At 42.4% G+C, this 27,692-nt stretch overlaps 3 protein-coding genes across 10 annotated transcripts; 1 reads left to right on the top strand and 2 right to left on the bottom strand.

Moving 5' to 3' along the window:
- Positions 1 to 292: 292 nt before the first annotated feature.
- Positions 293 to 1,506, top strand: dynlt1b (dynein light chain Tctex-type 1b). Its single transcript, XM_085770173.1, has 5 exons — positions 293 to 388; positions 566 to 607; positions 923 to 1,046; positions 1,135 to 1,212; positions 1,321 to 1,506. The coding sequence occupies exons 1-5, from the start codon at positions 362 to 364 to the stop codon at positions 1,389 to 1,391; spliced, it is 342 nt and encodes a 113-aa protein (XP_085626299.1). The 5' UTR covers positions 293 to 361; the 3' UTR covers positions 1,392 to 1,506.
- tmem181 (transmembrane protein 181) lies at positions 1,500 to 9,971 on the bottom strand. Of its 2 annotated transcripts, none has more exons than XM_085770170.1 (17): positions 9,627 to 9,971; positions 7,489 to 7,592; positions 6,655 to 6,722; positions 6,053 to 6,143; positions 5,831 to 5,949; positions 5,501 to 5,617; positions 5,293 to 5,373; positions 5,031 to 5,130; positions 4,327 to 4,457; positions 4,135 to 4,226; positions 3,989 to 4,046; positions 3,768 to 3,870; positions 3,625 to 3,676; positions 3,454 to 3,536; positions 3,249 to 3,338; positions 3,075 to 3,141; positions 1,500 to 2,963 (listed from the first exon to the last, which is right to left on the bottom strand). In XM_085770170.1, the coding sequence occupies exons 1-17, from the start codon at positions 9,758 to 9,760 to the stop codon at positions 2,879 to 2,881; spliced, it is 1,575 nt and encodes a 524-aa protein (XP_085626296.1). In that variant the 5' UTR covers positions 9,761 to 9,971; the 3' UTR covers positions 1,500 to 2,878. The 2 variants fall into 2 exon arrangements, with proteins under 2 accessions (XP_085626296.1, XP_085626297.1); XM_085770171.1 differs by lacking the exon at positions 9,627 to 9,971 and adding an exon at positions 7,892 to 8,021.
- Positions 9,972 to 10,623: 652 nt separating this feature from the next.
- On the bottom strand, positions 10,624 to 27,084 carry tulp4a (TUB like protein 4a). 7 transcript variants are annotated; one of them, XM_085770077.1, is made up of 14 exons: positions 26,893 to 27,084; positions 25,812 to 25,973; positions 25,103 to 25,283; positions 21,260 to 21,367; positions 20,963 to 21,129; positions 20,244 to 20,468; positions 19,829 to 20,063; positions 18,757 to 18,901; positions 17,986 to 18,157; positions 17,731 to 17,824; positions 17,076 to 17,626; positions 16,977 to 16,997; positions 13,863 to 16,937; positions 10,624 to 13,774 (listed from the first exon to the last, which is right to left on the bottom strand). In XM_085770077.1, the coding sequence occupies exons 1-14, from the start codon at positions 27,067 to 27,069 to the stop codon at positions 13,658 to 13,660; spliced, it is 5,430 nt and encodes a 1,809-aa protein (XP_085626203.1). In that variant the 5' UTR covers positions 27,070 to 27,084; the 3' UTR covers positions 10,624 to 13,657. The 7 variants fall into 7 exon arrangements, with proteins under 7 accessions (XP_085626203.1, XP_085626201.1, XP_085626202.1 ...); XM_085770075.1 differs by having other exon boundaries at positions 16,977 to 17,626; XM_085770076.1 differs by having other exon boundaries at positions 13,863 to 16,997.
- Between the last annotated feature and the right edge of the window lie 608 nt (positions 27,085 to 27,692).

The raw sequence follows: 27,692 nt of genomic DNA, 5'->3' as shown, positions 1-27,692 counted from the left end.
GCTATGTTCAATGTACCGATGAACAGCAAATCAGTTGAAAACCTATGAACAGTCGCTGTAAGTTACTGTTTAATCAACCAGACACACTTTCTACGGTTATCATTAACATTTTCTGATTAAATGTTTTTAATTAGTTGTAGCAAAGACGGTATCTTTGGTTGTAGTTCAAAGTTCAAAGTATTTATTGTCATTTGCACAGTGGAAAGGTGAGTTTCCCTGACAATGAAATTCTTATTTTGCTGTCCTCGTCATAGAAGCCAGCAATTGTAGTTCCTTCCAAGCCCTTATTTTGAAGAGCCGTAACCGGAAGTCATATTCCCTGGTTAGTTTGCTGGTGTTGTTGATTGTTGAGGCAGTGATCATGGACGATTACCAAGCAGAAGAGGAGGTGGGTTGGATGTGTTAAAGAACTTACTGCGCATATTGTTATTTGTATTATTTGTCATTAACTTATGTATTTCAAAATTATTCATAAGATTGTAAGTAACTTAGACAGGAAGTAGACGGTGAACATCCACGCCGCTAACTTGAACTGCAACGTTTCATGTTTTTTTTCACCCAACAGGCAGCGTTTTCCGTTGAGGATGTGAACAAAATCATTAAAGAGGTAATGTATGTCACTACCTTTTTTTGGCTCATCTGTAAAGTTTGAGTTTATCGGGTTATCGCCTTATTGCCCTGTTAGCTAACACCAACTTTGCGTCTGTTGCTAAGGAACGCTTTTACGGTTGCTAGGCACCGACCACGTTCTATCTCTTTAGCAATCCCCGTAACCATTTTTATCCACTTATAAGTTATTTGATGTGATTTATGGATTTCTAACATGTATTAGCTAGCCTAGGACAGCTGAAATCTGTGATATTGTGGGTATTGATCAGTTTAAACGGGTTTAAACATAGCTTTGTTTACATTGTCTCTGCAGTCTGTGGAAACAGCCATAGGAGGAAATGCCTACCAGCACAGCAGAGTGAACCAGTGGACCACCAGCGTCGTGGAGCAGTGCCTCAGTCAACTTAGCAAGCTGGGAAAGCCTTACAAATACATTGGTATGTATGTGTTATGTGATACTACCTCAGAAATAACATATACTTTGCGGTTGGTATTAATTGCCAGTGTTCGTGGTTTCCCCCTCAGTTACCTGTATCATCATGCAGAAAAATGGAGCAGGTTTACAAACAGCCAGTGCCTGCTTCTGGGATAGTGCTACTGATGGTAAGATAACACACCTCTGTGTACACATAAGCTTGATAATGCACAAGAAACTTTCAAATGCTTTTACTTTATATAGTAAATGTAATGGTCACTGATTTTATCCCACAGAAAACTGCACAGTGCGATGGGAAAACAAGTCCATGTACTGCATCGTCAACGTTTTTGGCTTGGCTATCTGAACCTATACTTCAATGTCTGAAGTATCTCAAGTGTGCAGGATTTTGTGTATTTTTTAGAACTTGTGTGCTATTTTTCTATATTTAAAGTACTTGATTAAAACAAAACTATGCTGTATACATTTTGTTTTATTTACACGTGACATGACAGTGCTACAGGTACAACTTTTGAATATGCAAAAAAAAAAAAATGGAGAAAAAAAAGAGCTTCCCATATATCAAGAGTGGACTCACAACAACCTCATTTAACCAATGCGAATCAACATAAGCCAGATTCACACCAGAACAATCAAAGATGTACACTTTATGTCAAAAGCATTTACAATTTTGAGACTGCAGTCCATTTAGAAGAGTAAACTGTGATGTGAGGACAAGGCACCATTTGATTAGAAAACATGTTGTGATATTATCTGTAAAACAGACGCGTGTATTTTGACTGTTTTTGTCCATAAGCTCCAGTTACACCAAACAAAGGAAAATCAAAAAAGGCAATATTAGGACAGTTACAGAGAAAAAAAAGTTACAAAGTTACTTGAAATGAAATGGTCAACATAAGGCAAAATATACTGTATTTGGCCAATGGTACAACTACCATTATGTTCTGGGATACAAAATGTTTAAAATTATACATCAGTAGTTAACATACCGTCATGTAAAATCCATGCATCAAAGTTATCAGATCATACAGCATCAAAATGTCTTCACTTTTCAGCAAAATAAATAACATTTTTTAAACAAGTGCAAATTACAAAGCTGCTTTCCAAGGAAATAATTAGTAAGAGAAGTGGTAATTGATCAGTGGTAACTGCAGGTCAAGCTCTCCATCTCTTCAATATGTCTGAGGGAAAAGAGGATTTGTCAACAACCAACACTGTTATGGCACTTTAAATTCCCCACTCATGAGTCACATCAGTGATGGTGACAGTACAGTGTCACTCAGCTTTGGCCAGATAATATGCATTCTTATTATTCTCAAATGGTCACAGAGACTGGAAAGGAATGGCAAAATAAAAACACAGTAGAAGTATAGAGACAACAGTGTTTCAACACAAAGCATTAAAAATATCATCGATCTCTCACACACACAAAAAATCCCAATTAATATTAGCACTTTTCCCGATCATTATGAATTATGAAGAAATGCTGGTCACAAGTGAAAGAAAATCCCAAACTTGTAAAAAAAAAAAAAAAAAAAAAGTATTGTTTTACATCAGTGTTTCTGTTGTTTTCAATCAAACTGAAAGCATTGACGATGGAAAAAAAAAAAAAAGTAAGGAGTGGCTTCGTGCCTCAACTTTCAGTAAAATTACAGTACATTCAGTAGACATGGAATTTATCTTTTTAAAAATATATTTATGTACACTTACAGTATCATCCCATAGTACCAATCCCAATATCCCTTATGTACACATAGACATGATACTTTGTTTTTAATGCATTCTCATAGTTTCCAACAGGGACACAGGGGAGGGGGCGCAGTCCGAGATCCGTCAGTCACTGTCAGTCTCGTCCTGGTACTTGGTGGCTGCTTTGATGGCACGTCCGTTTTGTAAAGGCATGTCCTCATAATCACTCCTTTACAAACGAAAACAAAGAGATATCAATGGGTTTATGCATGTTCACTGAACTACAATAAAATGGCAGATAACTGTAGAAGCTGTGAGCCCGATGATATACTGTACTTACCCATATATCACTTCATCATCCGAGTCATTTAGCATGGAGAAAGCAGGATTGTCCTTTAACTGAGAGTCTGGGAAATTAAACAAAATCAGGTGCATTAGCATATTAGTTCACTTTCCAGTGTAGAACAGAAATAAGATGTAAAATTATTAGTAGTGGCTGCATTGTATTACTTACCATAGAGGGCATTTTTGGAGGGGGAATACACAAATGCTAATGTGTACAAGTAAAAGTTAAGTAGGCCGTAGAAGGATAAAAATTCAGCTGGTATGTCTGGAGTTAAAGAATAATGACGGGCTATTTAATACATGTTATGTTACATCTCATGGTATATTGACAGTGAAACTTTGGTGGGTGGAAAAAACTGAAATAGGAAGGATATAGTTTTGGTAATGAGTGGACAATTCAGCCACAAAGTTGTCTTGAAGAGCCTTGGCACCAAACCTCAGGTAGAGAATGACCATGCTGGAGGAAAAAAGAGAAACAGTGTGATGAAATTAGACAAACCTCTTCCAAACAATTTTTTTTTTTGAGTCCTTTCCAATAAACTCACCTTATAATGAGCACCACAAATGTCAGCGCTGTCAGAAACTTCAGCCGAAGATCTAATATTTGAAATAACACAGAAAACCAATGTTATCATAGTAAAATGTTAAGGTGAATCCAATCCAAAAGGGGTGTGGTGTGGTGTTTTACCTGAGTAAGGCATGTTCTTCAGTTCAGAACAAGCTCTGACAATCAGGAAAATCAAGTAGAGGATGTAGAGGGCAACAACAATCAGGAAGAAGACCTTCATACCCTGGAGAAATAACATAGGAATTAGTTAGTTTGTATATTCTTTATCCTTTAATCCGGTCCAGCTTCATAAGAATGAATTAACACACTGCTTCAAGTGCCGTTTGTTGAAGTAGTCTCACCTGAAAGTTTGCTATATCAACTTTATACAGATAGGTGGGATCCTGGAGTTCATTAACCCTGCAAATTCAGATGAAGAAGAGTTTATTCTTTGTTGTCTCGTTACAGCTCAGGCTTTAAATCAGGCAGCCAGAGAAGTCAGACTTACGTTTGCCAGATGCCCAGTGTAACGGCCGAGAGCCACAGGAGACCGACAATGATCATCTTAGGCAGGTAGAACGTCAGGCATTTCCTCTCACCCTGCGGAAAACAAGACAAAACATATGAAATAACTAATAACAAGCTGAATGGGGGGGGGGGGGGGCAGGATGGGAGGATGGGAATATTATACAGGACCCACCTGAACCCTGATGCCATGATAGACACAGAGCCAGAAGAGCAGCAGAGCACACAGGAACAGAGCCTGAAAGAAAGCATCCAACGTCCCTGGAAACCAGCTGTTCACCAGGAACGACAGCGGGAAGAACGGATCTGAACAGCAAAAAAAAAAAAAAACACAACAAGCAACACACCTGAATGTCATGTCGTAGTTCTTTTAAATTGCACAGGACACACTGACAGATCAGACCAACTCTTCTTTCTATGTCAGTCTACGTCTTTTATATCTCGTCTTAAAAACCCACTTTTACAGATTTGCTTTTATGTGATATCATAATCTTCTTATTGTTTTCCTACTGTTTTCTATCCATTTTTATTTTTATTCCCCGTCTTCATGTACCCTTGTAAATGAAGGGTACCCTTAATTTATGTTACTGTTATGTTTATTTTATCTAATTAACTGCATCATGCATTTTAATTTGAGTCTTCCTGATCTCAATTTGTCATTGGGGTCTTGTATTGCCTGTGTTGCTGTCATGCTTGGGTGCTCCATCTCCTATGGTTTTATCACATTCATTTGTGACTTGTTTTCTGTGGTCTCTATATGTTGAGTTTGTCGAGCACTTTGTAAACATGTGGAATAGCAAAGTGTACATACAAAAGTTGCTTCATGATCGAATTAAAATATAAAATTTAGCTTTAAGAATGAATGAAACTGAAACTCACCATTGTAGAGTAGAAGCAACGGGAGCAGGATAGACATCCACTTTTGCTCAATGCCCCAGTCCCTCATGGAGAATTTCCTCAGGGAATGAGCAAACAGACACTGCGACACACAGAGGACGAGATAATTAGTCGTCCTGCATTGTGGAAAAGCCAGTTTTTTGCTTTACTTTTGTCATCTGCTCTGCCGTATTTGCTCAAAGATTGGAGGTTATATTGATTTTTTTAGAAATGAATTTAGACTGGCACCAGTACTCTTTCTTACCGTCACCATGAAGGTCAGCACTACGAAGACGAACCGGAACCAGATTTCCACTTGTGAGAAAATGGGATTGTACATTTTCCACTGAGGAGGAATTAAAAATAGAGTTAAAGAAATGTGGTGAGTGACTTGGTAGCTCAAACAAATAAAATAAAATCCAATTTGCCAATGAAATATTACAGAGTTTGTTTTATGAGACTGTGTCACCTACCACAAACTTGACCCTGATTTCATATGTGATGTTTTCAAGGCCCTTGAAGCTGACCACAACCTGGTACTGGGTGTAGTTCAGATAACCCAGATGGAGCACGATGATTTCATCACATTTCTGCAAGAACACAGACAAAAAAAGATGCACCACTGTTGGTTCAGCACAGAACTAGAATTAGATTCAGATTTGAAACAGAAAGGACTTTGCTACATGCATTTCACAGACTCGCACACAGCTGCTGAGCTGGTTGCTTCTGTCTGCCTAGATGATTAATGACACCCCAGCATGCCGTGAGAGAGAGAGAGAGAGGTGGGTCTGATTGACACTTACAGAGCCGCAGTGTAGCGTTCGTGATTTCTGGTGGACGGGGTTGATGTGCATCACGCTAGCGTCCTGCATCACTCCCTTCAGCTCCACGTTCATGTCAAAAGGCTGCTGGAAGTCGCCCACTGACAGGGACAGCAGTGACAACACGTTATTAACCAGCCAAGTGTGTTTACGACACAATAACAGACAAGCTGCAGTCATCTGCAGCTCAGTGTGTGGTCTTACATTTACTGTTTTCAGCCTGCATCACACAGGTGAGCCATAGCTGCTGGTGGTAAGTGGTGAGGGGAGGAGAGACTAGATTGAAGGGCCCGGTCTGAAAAAATGCAATGAATGACATCAGTAATATGTTATTATAAATGATAATTATCATAATAATGCTAATAATTCAAACACAAAACTGGATTCCTATAGGAATGTAATCCATCCGTACAACATTACACAAAATGTATGACTCAAACCCAAATATATTCTCTAAACACAAGAATATTCCTTCGATTACAATTACATCAATGAGTTGCAAAACTGATAAATCGATGAACAGAAAATAAACCAGCAACCATTAGGATATTTTTAGTCATTAAACAAACAAATGCAACATTTCAAAACAGGCATCTTTAAAAAAAACAAAACAAAAACATAAATAGACAATAAAAATGTTCTAGCACCACATTAAAATCTTACATACATACGCACACGTGTGCATTTTCAATACACTACAATATAAAACGCTTCCCGATTTATACACCTTGAAACCAGTAGCAGTATTTCTTTCCAGTAAATTCTCAAAATGTCCACACACATCTCCCATCATACAAATGTCTTACCTTCAATGTGGCATTTTTAGCTAGTGACTGATCACCATTGTGTTCTTGCTCAGAAATAATCCTAGGACCTACAGACATGAAGAAAACACACAACAGAAAACTATTTCTTCAATGTGATGTCCAAGAAAAAAGTAAAACCCTCCTTGATTTTACACCAAAAGTTACTAGAAAAATGTAGAGGGACTGAAACATCAATGGATATCTTATTGCATTGATGACTGAAATGAATCTGCATTATATACGTATGTTAAAAAACAGCAAACTTCACTTCATAATTAAAGCTACTTTCTGTAACAGCAGCTGTATAGTGAAGTCACTACATGTGTGGTCAAACTATGAGAGGTTAATGAATAGCCACAGAAGACATATATGCATAAGGAGAAAATACAACAATAAGAGATAGATATGATCAAAACTCACTTGTGTTGTGTCTGAAAACTTTGGTGGGGCTGCCAAACATTAACACGTTATTTTCTAGAGTAATTACAAGGCTGATATGTGCGTCAGGGTGAAAGGAAATGTAATGTCCATGTTTGGCTTTTAAGAGTAAATTCCATAATATTGCTAATAGGGAGGAAGCATTGATGTTGGTTCTGCTTATGACAGATACAAGTTGCACAATCCAGAAAGGAAAAAGGAGTAGAGGTGGAAGGAGACTGGTGTTTCTTTTCTTATCTAGATCTTGATTACAATAAGTGATGATTAGACACAGTTGAGTCACTCGCCCACTGACTGTTTCTGTCTGAAACCTTAAAGCTCTCAGCTCCTGTGTATTTAGCCTAGTGTTGCAGTAATATATATCTTTATTTATTTATTTATTTATTAGTCATATACCTGCTATACCAATGAAAACAGTGAGGCCGAAGCAGATGAGGAACACCACGAAGACCAAGACAAAATGCCTTTTGGACAGGGTGTAGAGCCGCATGGGGGCCAGCCTGTAACAGGAAGAAACACACACACACATACACATACACACAATGTTAACACACAGTCCAAACCAGGAGATACCTAGTGGGGGTGAAAGGATATTTGCTTTGTGCTTAACTGTGGTGCAGGTGCGGATATTAAGCCTACCGCCGGTATGTCAACACACTACTGTTAGCTTCCGTGCTACTTCTCACTAGCAGTAACGTTAACCGATGGGGCAGAGCAGCTGCTTTAAACTCGTCTCCTCGCACATTTACGCTTCACTAATTTATCTCGAGTGAGTCCGATGAACGAGCCGCACACTTACCGCTCCATCTTTTATAGTCGCTCTCAACCGAGGCTCGGCAAGGGACGGGGAAAGAAATGCTGTTAAATGTGTTTTCCCTCTGTGAAGCTACATCCGTGTCACATCAGCTGACATCTTTTAGTCTGCGACAGCTACGTCATCGGAAGGGGCGGGGCCGGGACACGTGGTGCTGCAGACGCAATATCCCCAGTTTAATTTATGCTGGAAAAATGTTTTGTTTGGCTACACTGAATATGATAAAAAACTAAATTCTCAGTTTTATATGATTAATTTGTTAATTATTTTATCCAAATTTTATATACATAAGTCTAAATTTTCTGGTAAGAAGCCAAACTTCTTGGAACTGTCTGCATATGTTGGTCAATATATCTCCTCCCTCTGTGATTGTGAGAATAAAAAAGCTGTTAAAACGTAGCTTTACAAAATATTTATTTAAGTTTATGTTTTTTCTGTCTTGCTGTCATCCCCTGGCGTATTTATGATTGTTTGGTTGTGTATTAATGTTGTATACACTTATTTCATCTAACTGTATTCAGTCCTGTGTATACTCTTGTTGTAAATAAAGCTGTTAAAAAAAAAAAAAAAAGTGGTGCTGCAGACGCAGACGGGGAGAGGAGGGAGGGAGTGTCTGCCTCCTCTATGTTTGATTAACAATATATCAGTATATTTTATCTATCTATCTATCTATCTATCTATCTATCTATCTATCTATCTATCTATCTATCTATCTATCTATCTATCTGTATTTATTCCAATAGCCTGGCTGCATGTAATTTATGCACTATCACTGGTTAAATATATATGTTAAATGGATAAATTGAACATCTGTTTATGATAAGTATGTAGTCAAGGCCAGAAGGTTGTATGTCTTGAAGGTAAGTGTGGATTATGAGACAACAGGAACCTGGATATAAAGACACTCTGAGGGTTGTTGTTTTTTGCATGTCCTTGTCTCTCTGTTGTCACTTATGCTTGTTGTTGTATGTCTCTTTCTGGTTGTCTTGCAGCTACAGTAATAGTGGCTGTGTTGTGTTTATTTGCATGGTGTGTTGCAGCTGCCCCCCTGCCTGACCCCCGGCTGCCTGTGTCTGGTCTGCCGCTCACTAATCCCTCCATGACTGATGATATACAACAACATACTGTATCTGACGGCTGAATGTTCTTTGGATGAAAGGAAGTTTGGCGCATGCGCAAGCACGAGTACACCGCACATAAATGTCGACTTTTAATTTGCACCAAGCTATCCATGAGATATTAGTCTATTTATTTTATTATTATTTTTAAAGGACATACACTGTATTTCAAGATGAGTCTAATCATCACCATCAAATAGCCTACACAAAATGCACGTCCACAAGACAACACTTGTTGCCTCATAGGCTTTGAGGCCTTTGCCTCATTTTAAACTGAGACTTTATTTTCTAAATAAAATATTAATAGCTACATAATCTGGGGGCGCAGCCATGTATCTATGTATGATTTCCCAATTTTCTTCTTTCCACTTTAATCAATGTGAAGCAGCACAATCATGCAGCACCAAACCAGCATGATTCCCCTTAAAGCTCAGTGAACACCTTTGATTGCATCTGCCGTCATAACAATAAAAGGTCATTTTAAGATGCCCATTGCTCCATTATAATCCACATAATACAAAACACAATAGCCTAGACACGTAGGCTGCTATATATATAGGCTATAACGCACCAGAATAATGCATGATGCTGATGTGACCCACCTGTAAAAGCGATCATCTCGGTAGGGTGTCAGGTCCTCCTTCAGCTCGTTGTAGGCCTCCTGGATCTTCCTACAGAAGTATTTCAGCTCGCTGTACAGAGGGTTTTCTAATCCGGACGTGTAGTCGGTGTCCATTATTATGGTCACGCCGACGAGCCGCGTCTGCTGGCGGCTGAAAATGGCGATGGGAGAAAACAATCCTCGGCCTTTTTTTTCTCCCTCAAAACGGGAACACAGCGATGTGTCCGTCCCGTATTGTCACGTCGTTTAATTGAAAGTGCAGCCGAAGCTGTTTTGTTTGTGTCGGTTCAAAGACGGGGGGGAAAAAAAGCTGTTTAAAAAAAAAGAGAGAGAGAGAAAGGGGGGAGGTGGAAACACTGAGGAGGGAGGGGTCACGTGATCACAGTTCAGCACCACGGACAGAGGCAGACAGCACAGACACATCACTGCAAACTGCTGCTTCTGAATCTGCACATAAGAGCTGTAATTCATCAAAACTGTACGTGATAAGGACAAATCCCATTATCATTACCTACATATACTAATTTAAAAGAATGACAAACCTTCACTCAACTCAGTTTCTTGGCAATTTTAAACCTACTGCTTTTTGATAGGTTAAACTTGAGGTGCATGACTTTTCTCAATATAAATGTGTACATTTTGAGGGGTGGAAAAATCTTAATCTTAATCTTGCAAAGTTTTATATTAAAATTTAAAAAGTTTTCTTGGGTCATAGTAGAAAAATATATTACTTTATCTGTGCAGGGACTGTTTGATGCATTGTGTTATTTACTGTGGGTGGCAGCTCCAGTGGATGTTGGCTCAATGACATGACTTACAGAAATAAATCTACAGGATAGAGCCATTTATTGTTGAAATTATTAGTTTCCACCTACGCTTTTCCTGCTGCAATTCAAAATCTCTGCCTTTTGAGACTACGTACCCACTGAACTTAAACAATATCACTGGATATATTACAGAGAATAGAGACAAAACTCTTTTTTTTTTTCTGAAACAATGACGTTTTATTCAAAAGATGCGTGACATATACAATTATAAAATAATTTACATGGCATGCCTTACTATCCATTCACTATAAACGTTCAGTCACCAAATCAGACTCAGGTTTTTTTTCCAAGTGTTGTTTTTTTTTCTTTCTTTTTTTTTTTTTCTTTTTAAGTCCTTTAACTCTACATCTACAAATACAAAGCACATATCTTTTCTAAAGAAAAGCCAAATCCTACAATATCTACAACAGGTCATCTCGTAAAATCAATTGAATGTGAATCCTTAACCTAAGTCCATAGGCAATTTCTGAACATGAACTCAGTGGCTTACACTTGTGAACTTGTGTGAATGATGTGTAAGAAGCCATGACCACCCCGACGCGCACACACACACACACACACACACATACGCACATGTTTGAAGATAATAGATTTAACACTGATGGGGATTGGTAGACTGCACATTTGAATACAGACAAACCTTGACTTGACAGTTACACTCTACACAACTAGTCTACCAGCTACACTAAACTGGGCACTGACTCATTCACATCTTTTTCCATCCAATGCAAACTTCACAAAAACACAGATAATTTGCCCCCTTCCCAACCCCCCACCCCCACCCCCACGGTCCAATCTCAAAAATTTGGGCTACACTTTTAACAAACGTTTCAACACAAAGAAATGTTCAGAAAAACTCCACAATATACAGTATGTATAGATACTATATCTCCTTTAGGAAATAATCTCATAAATAAAAAATATACAGACCAGCGACTGAGATGCTGAACTAAAAGGAACGGTATCAAACGGTGGTCAAAAGTGAAGACAAAGGATTTTTTTTTCCAAGAAAAAAGTATTGCACAACTAACACAAAAGGTGGATATTTTCTTTATGCCATGCTCGTGTTCTTCTCTTTTTTTTCTTTTTTTTAAGGATCAGTAGAGACCTTTGTTTTGTTTTTTTTTCCAACCTCAATCCCCATCCTCATAACCATCCTCAGACAAACATGCACTTCGTTGTGATTTGAACAAATCACACTAACCAATATAATAATCTCATTAATTCAGAGACCAAAGCAGAGCTGGTCCAAAGTGATACCAAGTATTAAGTTACACTTCCCTCTAGGCCCATTTTTTCCAACTCTAAATTTTAGCAAATGCAGATTTTGGCACAAATGTTTGAGGTTACCCTAATTACACAGACCTTATGTTATTAAGCCTAAATATTACTGCCCTTTTTTTTTAGTTATTTTGGCCTATCTTATACAGATAAAACCCACTGCAATGTGCCTATTTTCTTTCCCGCACATCAGCTATCAGCCGGTCCTGCTGTGTGTCCTTAGTTTAACACGAACACAAGCTTCACTGGCTGAAAGAAACAAAATAAAAATAAACCAGCTCTTCAGTGATTTCAGTGTCAGCTTACTAAATGAACAGATTTCAATAGCTTCATCCTTCATTGGAGTTCTGACTTCAAAGATTCAGTGACAATGATTTCAGCTTAACTGTTGATTTTTTGTTGTTGTTTAGTTTTTTTGTGGTTGTAGCTGTTGAGTTTAACAGTACTACTACAGCTTTTTGCTCCACACCTGAAATTACACTTAAAACACAGCGGGGAAACAGGTGGAAACAGACATCTTGTCAAAGTCACCCTAGTCTCTTTACAACATTTACATGACTGATATGTATTTACATGACCTGTGGAGAGTATGAAATGGCATAGGTGAAATATACAAAAATATTTCCTGTACCTTGCTTACATGTTTAGTGTGGTCTTTAAGAGCAGGGACAGCACCCCCCAACAAACTACATACTCACTTCACAGAAGTGACGGCTGGTGACTAATCACTTCATGCCACAGGTTAAGTTGTTCCATCAAGGCCATGGCAACTTTTTTTTTTACTCCCCCCCCCCCCCCCCAACCGTGTCACCATATGTAGATATTTCCCTAAGTACAGGATATGTCAGTCAAAGCTGTTCTTTACACCGCTCCCACTTCACTAATCCACAGCATTATTCAAATTCAGTCACCAGTCTCCCAAATAAAGCAGGTTAAGTTGAAATCCACGTCGACAGGGTATGAAGATTGTATATCACAAACAATGGTAATAATGTTAAAATTCATATTTGAATAGATAAAACAACAAAATGTACATATAAATTAATCCGTGTAGCAGAGTAACATTTTCTTCCTCCTTCAAAGTCGAAGGAAACCACGTGGAAAAGACTAACGGTTTCACCTCAGATATATGTACTCCTTGACCTTCCCAGGTTTTCAACAGTGACGCACCTTTTTCACAACATTGAAAAAAGTGTGAACTCTTAGTAGTGCTCCTGAAGGATGCATATATCTAAGCCTCCATTCTGACTGAGCAAAAAGGGAAGGGCAGAGAGCTAAAAACAAATAGTCCCTCCTTCCCTCCTCTGTGTTTTTAGTCATTTAATAACATTCTACGTAAAAGCAAAAGCAGTATCATAAAGTGGTAACTGTTTCACTGAAGTTTTGTACAGCAATGGATTTCAGTGCCCAGTAGTACCTGTGCGCTCTGGGGAAAAAAACAAAAAAAAAAAAAACTCTTTGATCTCCAGAGTGTGGTTTTCAAGTATTACTGCTGCCTCTTTTTGAAAACTGCACCTCGACTATCCCTCTCTCAGTAAACCGATTGGTTATCATGTCTATAAGCTTCTTCTAGCTAAAGCAGCATTTATTTGCATGACGATTACCAAAGCTCAGCTCTTTGGCCTTACATGCAATTTGCAAGGTGCCGCTGACTTCCTAACAGAGCAAAATCTGAAGGGGGCATCCTTGGCAAATGCAGCCAATGCTGCTTATTGCACCATTTCTAGTGGCAGCATTGTGTAGTGCAGCATGATTGTATCTCTTGTCTGTGACCAGGGCTGATTTGACTCTTCTCTCTCACCGAAATCAAAGTTTATTAATCTCAAATGAAACGACTGTGCCCCTTCGACAGATTTGCATTTAAATCCCAGATATAACTCAGGGTAAGTTGGGATGGGACAAGTCATTTGAGGCGTTGAGTGACGTTGGCTAGAGCAACTGCAAAGGCCTGAACAGCAGAGAAGGGATACTGGAAGTCCAGGATGTAGGCGTTGCCGTCAATCCTGCCAAACTGCATCACCTGTGAAACGACACAAACAAAAAAGTTAGCACAGACTCATCGCATCAGAATATGTATTTCGAATCGATGGCGATGTAGCTTTTCTTACCTGTCTGCCCTCCAGTTCAATTTGAAAGTTCTTGGCCGACTCCTGTGTGACGCGCCCACCAAAGTCCAGCTGGTAGACCTGCGTGGCCTCGTTCCACAGCGGCTGCTTGTTGGCCATGACGTACACGAACCCCTGGCTGCCCAGCCCTCTGTCCTCCTTCTCGTTGGCTTTTCGACATTTGATCTCGTCCAGTTCGCTGGCGGCCCTCATGTTCCTCTTGCTCTTCCAGCCCTTCTTACCGCTCTGGCACTGATTGAGCAGCTCATCCCCGCTGATGAACAGCTCTGGCTCGCTTTCCGAACTGTCCTGGAACTCGCTGTTGGCGGTGGCCTTACTCAGCTTCTTGGCCTTCAGCTGCTGCTCTTTCTGTCCCTTCAGCTTCTTCTTGTCCCGTCCGCCCAGTCGTGGGCTAGAGATGAGCGAGTTGAAATCACCCAGAGCTCTGCCCTCCTTTTTCGACTTGTTCCCTTCGGCCAGCGGCGGCATATTAGCCTCGTCGGCCCGACCGTCTGCGCGCTTGCGGTTCTTTTTACTGAACTTCTCAGACCGCTGTGGCACTGGGCTCTCAGTCAGGGAGAGAACCTCCTGGAAACCTTCTCCAGCCTCTGGCATGGCCTCCTGTAATCCTCCGTGGGTCTGCAGCTCTGCCGGTGGCGGTGGAGGCGGCGGAGGAGGCGGGGGAGGAGGAGAGAGGACGTTTTTGTCCACAGCCATGTGGGATGCTTTGGGTGGGAGTGGCACTGCGGGAGTGGGCACAGTGGGACAAGAGTTATAGGTTCCCCACGGCGTGTGCAGGGCGATGGGAGGAATCGGAAGCCCAGAACAAGAGCTTCCTCCTGGATACATGGGCGGGAGAGGGCAGCAGGCCATGTTCGCCAGGTTTGCGGAGTAACCGGGCGGTAAGACGAGGGTTGCATCCTGCTGGGAGAAGGGCACCGGAGCCACCATCTCCTTTGGAGAGGAGCAGGGGCGCGGCGACCCTGGGATGGGCTGGAGCTGGGCTGCGGAGTAGGCGGTTGCCGGAGGGTACTGGAGAGAGATCTGGTAGCCTGCAGCCGCCGCCGCCGCTTGGAACGACGCGGCGCTGGGGCTGGTGGGCGACTTTGGAGAGAGAACAAAAGGCAGCCTCGATACATCCAGGTGCTGAGCCGGGCTCAGAATAAGAGGAGGTGGTTTGTGGGGTCCGGGGGGGCCGTTGGGGTTCAACGTTGCTGTCCGTTCCTGAGGGACCCACACCTCCTCTGTTGCAGCTGGGTCCCACTGATAAGGAGGCGGCCGTTTGACCACCAGCCCCGATGCATCACTTCCGCCCAGCGCCAAGTGCCTCAGCGTCTGATTCAGTGTTTCGTCCTCAGTAAAAGCTGAATTAACATAATCAGCCCGGTCTCTGTTACTTCCTCCTCCTCCTCCTGCTGCAGACCCAGACCCTTCAAGAGCGCTCAGCAGGTTGTACGAGGACTGGGAGGCCAGAGGAGTGGTGCTGTTGGAGTGAACGATAACTGTGCTGTGTGGCGCCCCGTTCCTCGGAGGGAAATCCTGCCTGATTATGGTTCCTCCTGCGATTCCGTTGGCGCTCCCCGGGGCGGTGCCTCCGACGCCGGATCCACTGCTACACTGGCTGCAGGTGTATAAGGCTGTTGGCACCCTCTGCTGAAACGAGGCTGCTAGTGCACTGTTTTTGGCCTTCGGAGGCAGTGGTCTAGGCGGTTCCAGCATCTGGGAAACTTTGAGAGCGGCCTCACGGCTGTTCCTCCTGAGAGTGGCGTGGATCAGACTGCTGTCGAGCCTCTGTCCGGGGTTCCTGCTGACGCCGCTGTTCTGGTTGGCCGTGTCGGGGTACGGGGGCGGGTCTCCGCTGGGTATGGAGTAGCGAGGTGCCGTGAGTCTGTTGAGAGTGGCAGAAGCGTAGGGCAGCTGGATCTTTTTGTCTGACGAGGAGGACGATGAAGAGGTGACCCTGAGAGTGGCGGAGCTGCCCGGTCCCTGGAGCGTGTACACATTCTGGTTGCAGACGAGGCGCGTTCGCGGACGACACACTTCCTCCACATTCCCGCTGCTGTCAAACGTTGTTATCCTCTCGTATCCCAGTGGCGTCGGGTACTGCGCCTGCTGCTGCCCCGAAGGATAAAGTTGAAACTCTCCCTTCTTCAAACAGAGTTCCCCAGGAGGAGGAGTCCCGCCGGTTCCCCCACCCGCTCCAGATGCAGCAGCGCTGGCGGCTGCAGCGGAGGCCGACGCGGAGGCGGCAGCAGCTGCTGCAGCGGCGACGGCGGCGGCCACCGTCCCGGGGTAGGGGGGCGGAGGGTTCATCTTGCTGAGCTCCAGAGGGGCGCTGAACACCACTGTGTCACCCTCAGCCAGCTGTGGAGTCGACCGAGTGGTTTTGATTTTCAGCAGGTGCTCGTGTTCGCCCCCCGCCGCTCGCTCCAGCACGAGATCAGCAGGCGGGTGAGGGATCTGGATCTGCAGCGCCCCCGGCTGGAGCTGGTGCACCGCTGCAGCTGAAGGTTGCCCTGATGACAGAGAGGGAACGGGGATTTGAATCTGAAGCTGCTGCTGAAGTTGATGGTGCATTTGCTGCTGCTGCTGTTGTTGTTGTTGTTGTTGCATCTGGTGCTGCTGATGCTGCTGCTGTTGATGGTGCATTTGCTGCTGCTGCTGTTGTTGCATCTGCTGCTGCTGCTGCTGCTGCTGTTGCATCTGCTGCTGCTGCGCCTGCTGCTGCTGTTGATGATGCATTTGCTGCGCCTGCTGCTGATGCATCTGATGCTGCTGCTGCTGCTGCTGCTGTTGTTGCATCTGGTGCTGCTGCGCCTGCTGCTGCTGATGCATTTGCTGCTGCTGCTGTTGTAGCTGCTGCTGAATCTGTTGATGCTGCTGTTGCAGTTGTTGCTGTTGCTGAATGTGCTGCTGGAGCTGCTGCTGATGCTGCTGCTGCTGCTGCATGTGTTGCAGCTGCTGCTGAATGTGCTGTTGCTGAAGCTGCTGCTGTTGTAAGTGTTGTTGGTGCTGAAGCATCTGCTGCTGCTGCTGTTGTTGTTGCAGCTGCTGTTGTTGCTGCTGAAGCTGTTGTTGTTGTTGCTGAAGCTGTTGTTGTTGCTGAAGCTGCTGTTGGTGGTGCTGGATTTGTTGCGGGTGGTGCTGTTGTAGTTGTTGTTGGTGTTGTTGCTGTAGTTGTTGTTGCTGTAGTTGTTGTTGGTGCTGCTGCTGTAGTTGTTGTTGGTGTTGCTGCTGCTGCTGCTGCTGTTGTTGTTGTTGATGGTGATTTGCTTGTTGTTGTGATGGATGGTGAGACGGCGGAGGTCCCACCATTAGACGACTCATTTCCAGCCCCCCGAAGATGACCTGACCAGGACTGGAGTACCTGGTGGGGACCGTGTACTGGGCCGTCAGCATGGCGTCCTGACTCTGGTCTGAGCCGCCAGCAGCCGCTCCAGCCGAGGTTGTGGTGGGGTTCGTTAGGACGTCCAGCTGAACGTTTTGATTGGCGAGGAGCGACTGGACCAACCCGATGCTCTGAGCCGGGGACATGGCCTGGGCGGGACTGTGGATCGGGGCAATAGGGATGTTGACGGTGCAGGGGGGGTTGTTGTCTTCGGCGCCGCCAGCAGGGCCTGTAACCGGCAGGTCGTCTTCATCTTCACTGAAGACGTTGGGGCTGAAGACAGGCAGGTTGATGTAGTCCATGGAGATCTTTCGCACCTCTGGTAGGTAGATGGTCATCTGTCTGGGCTGCAGGTGGAGGAGGCTCGTCTTATAGATCACTAAGGAGACAGGGTTAGGGTTAAATGAGCAAATAGAAAATAAAGGAAAATCACATTCACTTTTAAACTAATTTTTGGACAGACAAAGATGTGGATTTGGTCACCTGCACCCAGATTGGTCGGCAAGAATGTGGCTAACCCCACGATCTTGAACTTTGTTCCCCAAATGTTGGATGTGACCTGAGCAAGGTAGTTCTGCTGCAAGACAGGAAACAAGTGAATCGCATTATTTTCTATGAACACATAAAAAAAAAAAGTACAATACAGAATGCATTTATGTGTGTGTTTATCATTAAACAACATTGGCTCCACCCTGGACAAACTGGTCACTTGATCTGGGCCAAAGACTTGACTTTTACCTGAGTGATGTCATCTAGAGGAAATTCCCTCCGTGTTAGACTCGGTGAACCAATTGAAGGTTTCCGTATCGGTAACCGTGGTGACCTGGAGATCTCCTGTGTGGCACGGGACAGTTTGGGCGATTTTCTGGGATCAATGTTGATCCTGTTGGTAAAGGGACAAACTAAGTCTCTACAGAGAAGGTAGCAAATAAAAAAAGAAAGTTTAGGGCATGCAGTGAGACAAAGACACAACCGAAGATCAGTCCATTAAAACGCATCATTGATGCAAAGGATTAATATAGGAGGGTTAAGGTTTCAATAACAGCTGGGATGCCATGCTCTTTCTAAAATACAGCCCTGAGATAGTATGTTGTACCAGAATTATAACTGTATGGGGCAGAAATGTAAATTTAAAAAGGACAAAAGAGTAATTTAGTACTCAATAGTAATTTAACATTTATTCTAAGGTTAATTCATAACAGCTGTGTAAAATATCTGCGTTAATTTATCCCCCCGGAAATATCTATATTCCATAACTTACCTCGACACCATAATAAGTGTTAAAATTTACATTAAACCTTTTTCTTTTCTTTTTTTGACTTGAATGAATTTACTGTACAACATGTTCAAAAAAGAAAAAGAAAAAAACTCCTTTGGCCCAACTTTTTAATACTGGGGAAACTTGCAGACATTGATTGTTGACTGCTATGGGGTCAAAAACACACAAAAACATGAAGTATTAGTTCTGGATGACACGCTTCAGTGCAGACGGGTCAAGTGTGTCGTTACCTGGGCAGTTTGGGGGATTTGCTGCCCCTGGATATCTTTGGAGATTTCTTGCCAATCCAGTCGTCACTCAGCTCGATGTCGCTGGAGTCTGAGCAGTTGCAGCTGTCGATCATGGCAGATATCAGGCTGTTGCCGTATATCTCATCTGAGGACAGAAAACAGATGATGGAGAGAGTTACTTATTGGTAAATGCAGCTCTTAAGATAAACTTTACTTAAGAACGCAAATATGTGGCGTTGTTTGCTCTTTAATCTGTCACTGTAAGATGGTCTTGCTGTTTCAAATAGTCTAAATCGGCAAGGAAAGACTGGAACAAATACAGTATGAAATGCTCAACAAAACACCAGTCTATTGGAAATCACTACAATAAAGCCGGTATTGTTTCAGTAGTTCTCACTTCCTCTCTGGTCCCTCATTCATATAGAGTTTGTGAACCACTGCTGCTCTAGTTTAGGTCAGGCTAATTTATTTGATGGACATTAAAGTCTGAATGGGCTGGAACCATTTCATGGCTGGCTTCATTTATCACTGTGTGTGTGTGGGAGGGGGTGGCTTGATTTATGAGGAACCCAGGGGCCATCACAGCCCCCATTAAGCAGCTTTTAATTAACATGGGCCCGATCTGCCCTATGTGACTAAAACATACTAACTCACTGAGTGGAAACTCAAGAAACTCAAATGAGTGGAAAAGTACTGGAGCAGGCAAATACTGTATGTCCGGGAGGAATACATTTACAGATACAGAAATGTGCAGATGAACTACAAATGTATGGATCAATACACCAAACTATTACAATTGATCACTGAACAAAAAAAAAAAAAAAAAGAAGAATCAAGTAAACACAAATGACTTATGGATGTGAGATGAGCCCAAATATGAAATATTTAAATGCTGAAATGAAGTATCAGCCATGCAAAACACTGGACAATAACCAACTCCTGCATATTGCTCTTAATCGTATTGTGTACATGGGAGCTCAGTTTTAAAAGTTTATATTTATGATATATCAATTTTTGTTTTTGGTTATTGCATTTAGTCTTGCCGCCAAAATGGAGAGAGACTCAGTTCTACCTGTTTTCCCATCTGTCTTCGGGTCCATAATGACAAACTCTGGACGTAGTTTACTTATTCTTCTGCCCTTGAGGATCGGCACCAGACCTCCCAGGTACTCCAGGTAGAGGGTGTAGCACGGCCCCCCCACCTCCGGGTTATCCTCTGTGCGCTTCATGGTGCAGTGCAGACGTTCATTCCCAGATGTTGGGTAGCTCACAAAGTCTCGCATGTTGTTGGGATCCGGGATAGGGGGCTGGAAGAGATAACAGGTACGAGGTTAAGGGCTTACATTTTTTTATACTACACAAGCTGAAAAGTGAATTAGCGGTGGCTTTTTTTTTTTTAATAGGGAGGATGCACATCTTAGTCATATCTCAACGTCATTTGTTTTTCATAGCTTTAACAGTTCCATTGCCCTCCTGCCTCGTGTTACCTTGATCGTGGGGATGAAAGCGGCAGTGACGTAAGAGGAGAGGCGGGAAGGCATAGTGAGCTTGGCAACATCTTTTTCCTCCTTCACTGCTGTGGCGATGCCCTGCTGACAGAGTAGCTGCAGGCTGGCGACACGGTGCTCCACTCGGACAACGTAAAGCGCCGGACCGCACGCCAAAAACAGACGAGAGTCCCGGTGACCCCAGCACAACGTGGTGATTGGGCGCTGCAGGATAATGGGGAAACATACATTAAGAGAGTGCAGCACATTCTTTCACAAGGTTAATGTCAAGCATGAAAGACTGGAAAATGTAATGAGTCCTGACTTTTACAGCTGTGATCAAATTCTCCCTTGAACTTTGAATCTTTACGGGAGCAAATTGCTTTGAGTGAATTCAGAGAACAGCAAACTTCTTCAACAAGGTGAGTGTAAGTGCGTGTTCGTGTAATAATGGTTTGACATAGTGCAACATCCCGAATGTTGGAAAGTACAAAGTGAAAGTTGTCTATGTCTCAAGCAAGTCAAATTATTTCATGTTTCACTGTTTTTCATGTTTACCTTACACACAACTAAAGCATTACAATCTTGTTCTCCTAGTACGTATGTCAGCCAATTGGCAGGTTTTATCACAGCTAGTAAACATTTAAGTTTTACTTGATTTAACCATAAATAAGCAATCTGAATATTGTGGCTCTCTGGTTTGGATTAAAGATGATCACCTGTGCTGGTGTGTCCAGTGTGTAGATGTGTTCACCCTGAACATTGTAAAATTTGACAATGGCATTCCTGGTGGGGGGAGGACAGGACGGGTCGGGGGAGAGGACTGTCCTATCCATCCCTGCCACTGCAAGGAGGTCCCCCTGAGAGCACCATTGGACCACCACATCTGCAGAATCAGACACAGAAGAAAATATTGTTATAAAAATCAAGCTGTGCAGCCGACTTCTTCAACAAACAAAGAAAAAAAAAGTTGCTGAAACACTCAGGTATAAATTAATGATAAGTTCCCTACACACCTTTCAGACCGGTGCGAATGAGGGTGGGAGAGAGGTCATCGTAGTTGTTCATCAGGCTGATGTCACCAGAGGTGAAGCTGACTGTCAGCAGTGACTTCTGGCTGTGCACTGAAAGGAGACAAAGGACAACACACGAACATCTTAGAGAGGCAACGTGCCAGAAAACACAGTGAGGTGATAGTTATATGTAAACTAAATGGTATTAACTGCAAACTGTTCATCTATGAACATGAAAGTAAATGTGGCACTGCATCCAGACTAGATGTCAATGAATGTCCATGAAGGGTGGAAATAAAATTACACACACTAGTGCACTCTAGTAAGTGCAATAGATTATTCCACAAAAGTGTTGTCTAGGGATTTACATTCATACAGTAAAACATAGAATAACTCAAATTATGGTTTATATATTAAAGGTAAAACAGATTCATGGAATAACTAATGAGGTAAACTAAAAAATATATTTTGACGTGTGATTCACTGATTCTTTTTTCAAGCAACTTCCAGCTTCTCAGTCATGAAAATTTGCTGCTTTTATTTGGTAGTAAACTGGGAGAGTTGGTTGGGCAAAACAAGCATTTTGATGGGTTTCCCTTGGGCTTTGGAAAACTCTTTTCCTGACATTTTATAGATGAAATGGGTGATCATAAAAACAATGCGGCAGATACATTTATAGTGAATGGCACCGTTAGTTGCAGCCATAAAGGAGGCCTCATTCTAGTAACCTACAGAAGATCCGGTGATCAATATACATTTCCAGAGTGGGCCATAAAAACAGACTGGATGCAAGAAAGAGTGTGTGAGTGTGTGTGTGTGTGTGTGGTCATATATGTGCATGTTTACTGTAGGTCTAATTGAGCACTGTTATAGGACAGGTTCATATCTGTAACAACTGTGTTTCATTTTCAGAGACTCTCCGTTGACAGTGACACTCGGCACATCTCACTGTTGTAAAACCAAGTGGCATAAATTACGTTTTCCATCAAAACATCCTCAACTCTGTCCCATTCACACAATCCCAGAATGACCGAAACACCAACACAAATAAAACACCTTAACTGTTTCCTCACAGCGATCAATTTACAATAGGTGTTGGCGTTAAATCATATAAATGACGTTGCAGTAAATGCAGAGCCTTGTGCTGTGCTCTGCAGTGATAATAGGTCATCACTATATCATGAGAGAGATCCGACAGTCGGAGGAAGAAGCAGCCTGGTGTCTCAGTCAGGTTGTCGACTTGAGAGATAATTTCTATCAGGTCCAATCAATTACTATTGACTGGTTTAATTAGTGAGTTAGAGCATAATCAGTGGTTCAGCTAAGGCAAGCACTTTTCAGCTTTAACACTTGGCCCACGGTGAAGGGAAGGATGACATAAAATAATAGCACAGTGAGTGGGATGAGGACAGACCCTCACCAGTTCAATCACAGCAACGGGCAATGACGGTGAAGAGAAAAGGAAAAAACAAAACAGGAACCAATAAAAACGAGTTACATGTGGTGGTGTACTCTCTCACTTTTGACTGTTCTTAAGTTGACAGTACAGAAAGATAACAACAACAAAAAAGCTGAAATGGCATACATTATTAGATGATAATGAAATATCTAAATGACTTGGATTAATGTTTTCTCTTTCAATTTTTTCCCATTTTCCTTCTTCAAGTTGTAGCTGTAAAGAGGGCGTCGGGGCCAAAACAGGCACAAATGGCTAAAAATAGCACGCGGTCAACTGTACCAGGGCTACATCCTTGACATTGCAGGTAATCTTACTTCATGAGAGTCCTGGGGATTTTGTTAAAGACAGAACAATTGAAAACGCAGTCAGAGGAGATTAACACATCGTTTCAACAGAGGGGACTGACGTTACAAATGGCCAGCGATGCACTCACTTGCACCGTGACAGCTGCTGCTGTTATGACAACAGCCTCTGCGCCATAAAGAGCAAACAGGAGTGGCGAGAGCGGCCCAATGGCAGGAGACCTCCCTTCCACTCTGCTCCTCCTTCACCTCCTGCCCTCCATCTTTCACCACAGCCGCCCACCCACCGTCCATTTCACACTTGTTTTAATGCATCTTTCCCCCCGTCTTCACGACAGGCAGATGATCTTAATGCCTTGGTGAAGGATCCTCTAGTTATACAACCTTCGCAGAATCTTAAATATATGTTACATGTCCACACCTGGGGTACAATAGATACTAATAATATTGTGTGATAATTTGTGTTTCTACCTGGTTCAAGCCTCTAGGTCTAGGAAGTCTTTCCCCTTTCCCTTTGGACTACGAGTACGCATGAGGATGAATTGATGGAGCAGTAAAATACAGAGGAAAAGAGAGGAAGCTCACAGATGGTCTCACATCTGCTTTCTTGCGCACCGAGGTACCTACGTAAGAAACAGCTGGACAACTCCACCCCTGCACTTTACTACCTATGGGCACATTGCCGGGCTCAGTAAACCTTTCACTGACTGCCTTCCAAATCTGCACCAGATTTTACTCTTACATCATGTTAACACTACACTTATGTCAGTTGCATTATAACAGAGCAGACACATGTCCATAACATTTTAACTGAGACTGGTAAGATCATTTTAGGTTAAGTCTCTACCTCTAAATATACAGCAGAACCGTGGCTGGACTTAAATGGATGTGGCGTAGCTACTAACAGAGAACTGCAGTTGCTGCTAATGCGCTGCTTTCACTGCATGGCTAATGCACACAGTTTTATTGCTGCTTCTGTGTTAACAAGCCAGCCTGCAAAGTCTGAACTCCACACAACACTGCAGAAAAGGTTATTACGAAACACAGAAGACAAACAACAAATGAAGCAACATCATCCAGACAAATAAAAATAATTAATGGTAGGGATGCAAATTATCGATTAATTCATTAACTGTTAGTTGACAGACCTTATCGATCAATTAACTGATAAGCTGCAATTTTCCTGAGAACCTAAATTTAAAGGGAAAATTTAAGCTGAACATTCCTTATACATGGCTCTACACTATTATTTGTTAGTCTACTTTAAGAGCACAATGAAAAATGTTTAAGTGACATGTTATTTAACCTTCAAATAATGTTGAGGGTCCAATGTGACCCATTTTTACATTTGAGAACAGTAAAAACACCCTAAACATTTTTCCTCTGACTCTAAGTTGACTTCTAATGTGACCAACCATGGGTCATACATGGAAATATTTAAACTTTTTTTTTTTTTAATCAACAGACACAAGCAGTAACTTGTTCCAACACAATATTTGATACATACAGATCAGTGTCGGCGGCTTTTTGACTCGTTACTCACTGGTCGTCGACATTTTAGCGATCATACGCGCCTGAGGCCAGTATACAACAGATAACAGCGCTGTTGTCTCTTTTCACTCCCTTGTGTGATCAGTGCGCTGCGCACGTTTGAACAGAGATCCCGCTACATTACGTCGGCTTTGTTTGTTTACATTTCACAGAAAAACTCCCATTGAAAAGGATCGATTAACTGCAATTAATTTAATTTAATTTAATTTAATCGATTAAATTATTACGGACAATTAACCGATAGTCGATTAATTGTTTACATCCCTACTTCAAGGCTAAAATATCACTCATCAGGATTCGCCGCTACCTGCAAACTTCATGTTCAATGATAACTGCAGTCAATTTGGGAATGATGAAAAGACACAAGGGTTGTTTTTGTTGTTGTGTTTGTAGCGGAGAGGTAAATAGTGCAGTCAGCAAGAGGTGTGAGACATGTAACAAACCACCAGGAGGCTCCTGAGACTGGAGGTCATAGTTGAGGGGTTTTGAGCAGGTCACAGTTAAGAGTCTACCATTCAAATCAAAGGAGCAAACCTTGAGGTGGGGAGTAGTCGTCAGAGTCCGTGTCGCTCTCACTGCTGTCCTCCACCAGGAAACTGGGGTAGTTCCAGGACATGCTGACAATGCCATCCGACTCATGCAGCAGTATATGTGCCAGCATGCGCCCGTGGCAGTCCATCACTATCACCTGTCCGTCTGCAGTACCAAACAACACCTGAGACAGAGAAACAGTGAAGCGTCGTTAGGGAGAGGAGCAAAGAGAGACTGAGAAGAAATTAACTTGGACACTGAGACAGGAGAACAAAGATGGAAAAAGAAAAAAGACACGACAGAGAGAAAAGAAAGAAATGCAAATCGCAAAGGAAAACTTGAAGAAATAAGACATAAATGGGATGAAGGTGATGAACAAAGGCAGAGACACATACACAGACTGAAAGCTTGATGACATCAAACCTGAACTGACAATGTAAGAGCTTGAAAGCAAATACATAGCCTAACAAAACCACAACACATTCGAGACGGAGAATGGTCGCTGTCACTCACAGCCGATCTCCCTCAGGGCCTGTCTCGGCTTTCTGAATGACAAGTCCACAAACTAAACGTGGCAAATGAAAATCTAAAACTCCTGCATCTATTAGCACAGAAAGGCTGGCAAAGTACTAGGGGGAAAAAAAACTAAAAAAATCGCTATGCAAATCACATTTCTGTGGGGTGAATGTGTGCGCGTGTGTGTGTGTGTTACCTGCTGGTCGTCAGGGGTCCAGATACCACAGGTGATCTGGCTTTCCAGGTTGATCTCAGAGGACCAGTGTCTCTGCCCACTGACCGATCCCACCAGGACGAAGCCGTCGCGGTAGGAGATGAGAGCCTGGGTGCCATCGTGGGACCAGGTGAAGTCACTCACCTGCAGAGGACAAAACAAGTCATTTAAGAACCAAATGTTGGTAATCACAGATAATTTAATTAATAAAATTTGAGGGATTTGCTGCTTTTCTTCAACTCGATATTTTTACGGAAAGTTGATAAGATGCACCAGTTATTTCGCAAATGAACAAACTAGTCATTATTAATAATGTCCATGTGCCCCAGTACTCAGAGCTCCACGGATGAAGACGGTCAATTCAGAGGACTTTAAGACGTAAAGAGAACGGCCTCTAGGAGCCACTAGCGAGACATTTACGCTTGTCAGTCCTGTTACTTTGAGATTCATAGTTGTATCCCAGTATTAACAGAGACCAGTGCTGTCAGAAGACCTTAGACATCATGGCCTTCTGCACGCTGTTAATAGTGAACGTGTCTGCTTCAACTGAAATGACTCGCATCTGCTCATGTCTGTACAGATTAACACTGTACCTTGGTATGACATAAAACGACACACTCAGGAGCAGAGGCCGTATTTAAAGTGGCATAAGCCGATGTATGAAAAGTTATGTGGTAATTGTTTAGACTGTCATCTACCAAAATTGATCACAAAAGATAAGATGCTGTCAGGAAGTGTCAGACTGAGCTCAGCACATGACATTGATTGATCGATGAGGCCTACGCATCACACGTTTCCTGGGCAGTTTTTTTTTTTTTTTACTTTTACAAATTAGCACATGACGTTTTCATGGCAAGTTTCCCAGTCAGTCACAATATGGTGGGAATGTGCAAGAACAAGAAGAGTGTTATCTTATTCCATTATAGTCATGGATGTATTTGTGTATAAATCACTGCCATTGTTTTACTATATGTTGTTGGTGCTGTGCATTTTGCTCCCTCATGTAAAAACATCTATTCTTTTTTATATCAATGATGTCCTTTTCTTGCATAATGTATCTTACCTGAGCTCCACGGTCGTTGACCAGCTCCACAGACCAGCGTCCCTCGTACTGGATCCAAACAAAGATCCCTCCATCTGTGTCACAGGTGGCCAGTTTCTGGAAGGGCTCGTTCCAGCGCACCAACACCACCTTAAAGACACAGAGCAAAAAGAAATAAATAGGACGGAAATTATTCATAATAAAACATAAACAGTTTTGGATTCTCAAAGCAACTCGTGTGTCTGTTCCCGTCGGTGTCACCAAGCGAGATAAATATTTTCAGTCAGATAATGTGGAGCGTGGTTAGGAATTCAGCAGTGACCTTTCTTCCTGTGTGACATGCCTTTGCCTTCTTACTTACAACAGATAATGTAAGATACTCAACAGCGTAACGCCCTTGGATCAAGACACTGAACTCTTGCCTGCATGTTCAGTGTCAGTTGCGCTAAATGAGAACATCAGCTGAAGGCCTAAAAATGCAGGAAGCAAAAAAATCCAAGTTCCCACATTTCTATGTGCTAAATTTAGCATGAAACAAGATGAAAATATATCACAAAGTGGGTTAACCTCATTTTGAAAAAGTCACACAGGAGCTGCTAATATCCTGAATATTAAAGACAATGAGATTCAATTATTTCATTTCCTGTTCTTCCATTTCCTTCTGTACTTCTTTTTTAGACACGGAAACTCCTGAGTACCCTCCTGGTTTGGCGTTTGATTCAAGCAGGTAGCTGATGGTGTGTATGTTTCTATTTCTCATTGTATGATTCATTTATGTATCTTTATGTATATATAAAAACCATGATGAGTTGGAAAGGGGC

The sequence above is a fragment of the Trachurus japonicus genome, chromosome 24 (genome assembly GCF_045865225.1).
Source record: "Trachurus japonicus isolate A0001 chromosome 24, Traja_1.0".
NCBI lineage: Eukaryota > Metazoa > Chordata > Actinopteri > Carangiformes > Carangidae > Trachurus > Trachurus japonicus.
The sequence above is the reverse complement of the archived record's forward strand: the minus strand, read 5'-3'. Positions and strand labels throughout refer to the sequence as shown.

Excerpts from the sequence above, each read along its gene's own strand:
- dynlt1b (XM_085770173.1), top strand. The coding sequence starts at position 362 with ATGGACGATTACCAAGCAGAAGAGGAG. Across the intron at positions 389-565 it reads ATTACCAAGCAGAAGAGGAG|GCAGCGTTTTCCGTTGAGGA; the intron begins GTGGGTTGGATG and ends TTCACCCAACAG. Across the intron at positions 1,047-1,134 it reads AAAGCCTTACAAATACATTG|TTACCTGTATCATCATGCAG; the intron begins GTATGTATGTGT and ends TTTCCCCCTCAG.
- tmem181 (XM_085770170.1), bottom strand. The coding sequence starts at position 9,760 with ATGGACACCGACTACACGTCCGGATTAGAAAACCCTCTGTACAGCGAG. Across the intron at positions 7,593-9,626 it reads CGAGATGATCGCTTTTACAG|GCTGGCCCCCATGCGGCTCT; the intron begins GTGGGTCACATC and ends TTCCTGTTACAG. Across the intron at positions 5,618-5,830 it reads GAACGCTACACTGCGGCTCT|AAATGTGATGAAATCATCGT; the intron begins GTAAGTGTCAAT and ends GTGTTCTTGCAG.
- tulp4a (XM_085770071.1), bottom strand. The coding sequence starts at position 27,069 with ATGAATAATTTCCGTCCTATTTATTTCTTTTTGCTCTGTGTCTTTAAG. Across the intron at positions 20,064-20,243 it reads CTTTCATCCCCACGATCAAG|CCCCCTATCCCGGATCCCAA; the intron begins GTAACACGAGGC and ends TATCTCTTCCAG. Across the intron at positions 13,775-13,862 it reads TTGAACTGGAGGGCAGACAG|GTGATGCAGTTTGGCAGGAT; the intron begins GTAAGAAAAGCT and ends GTCGTTTCACAG.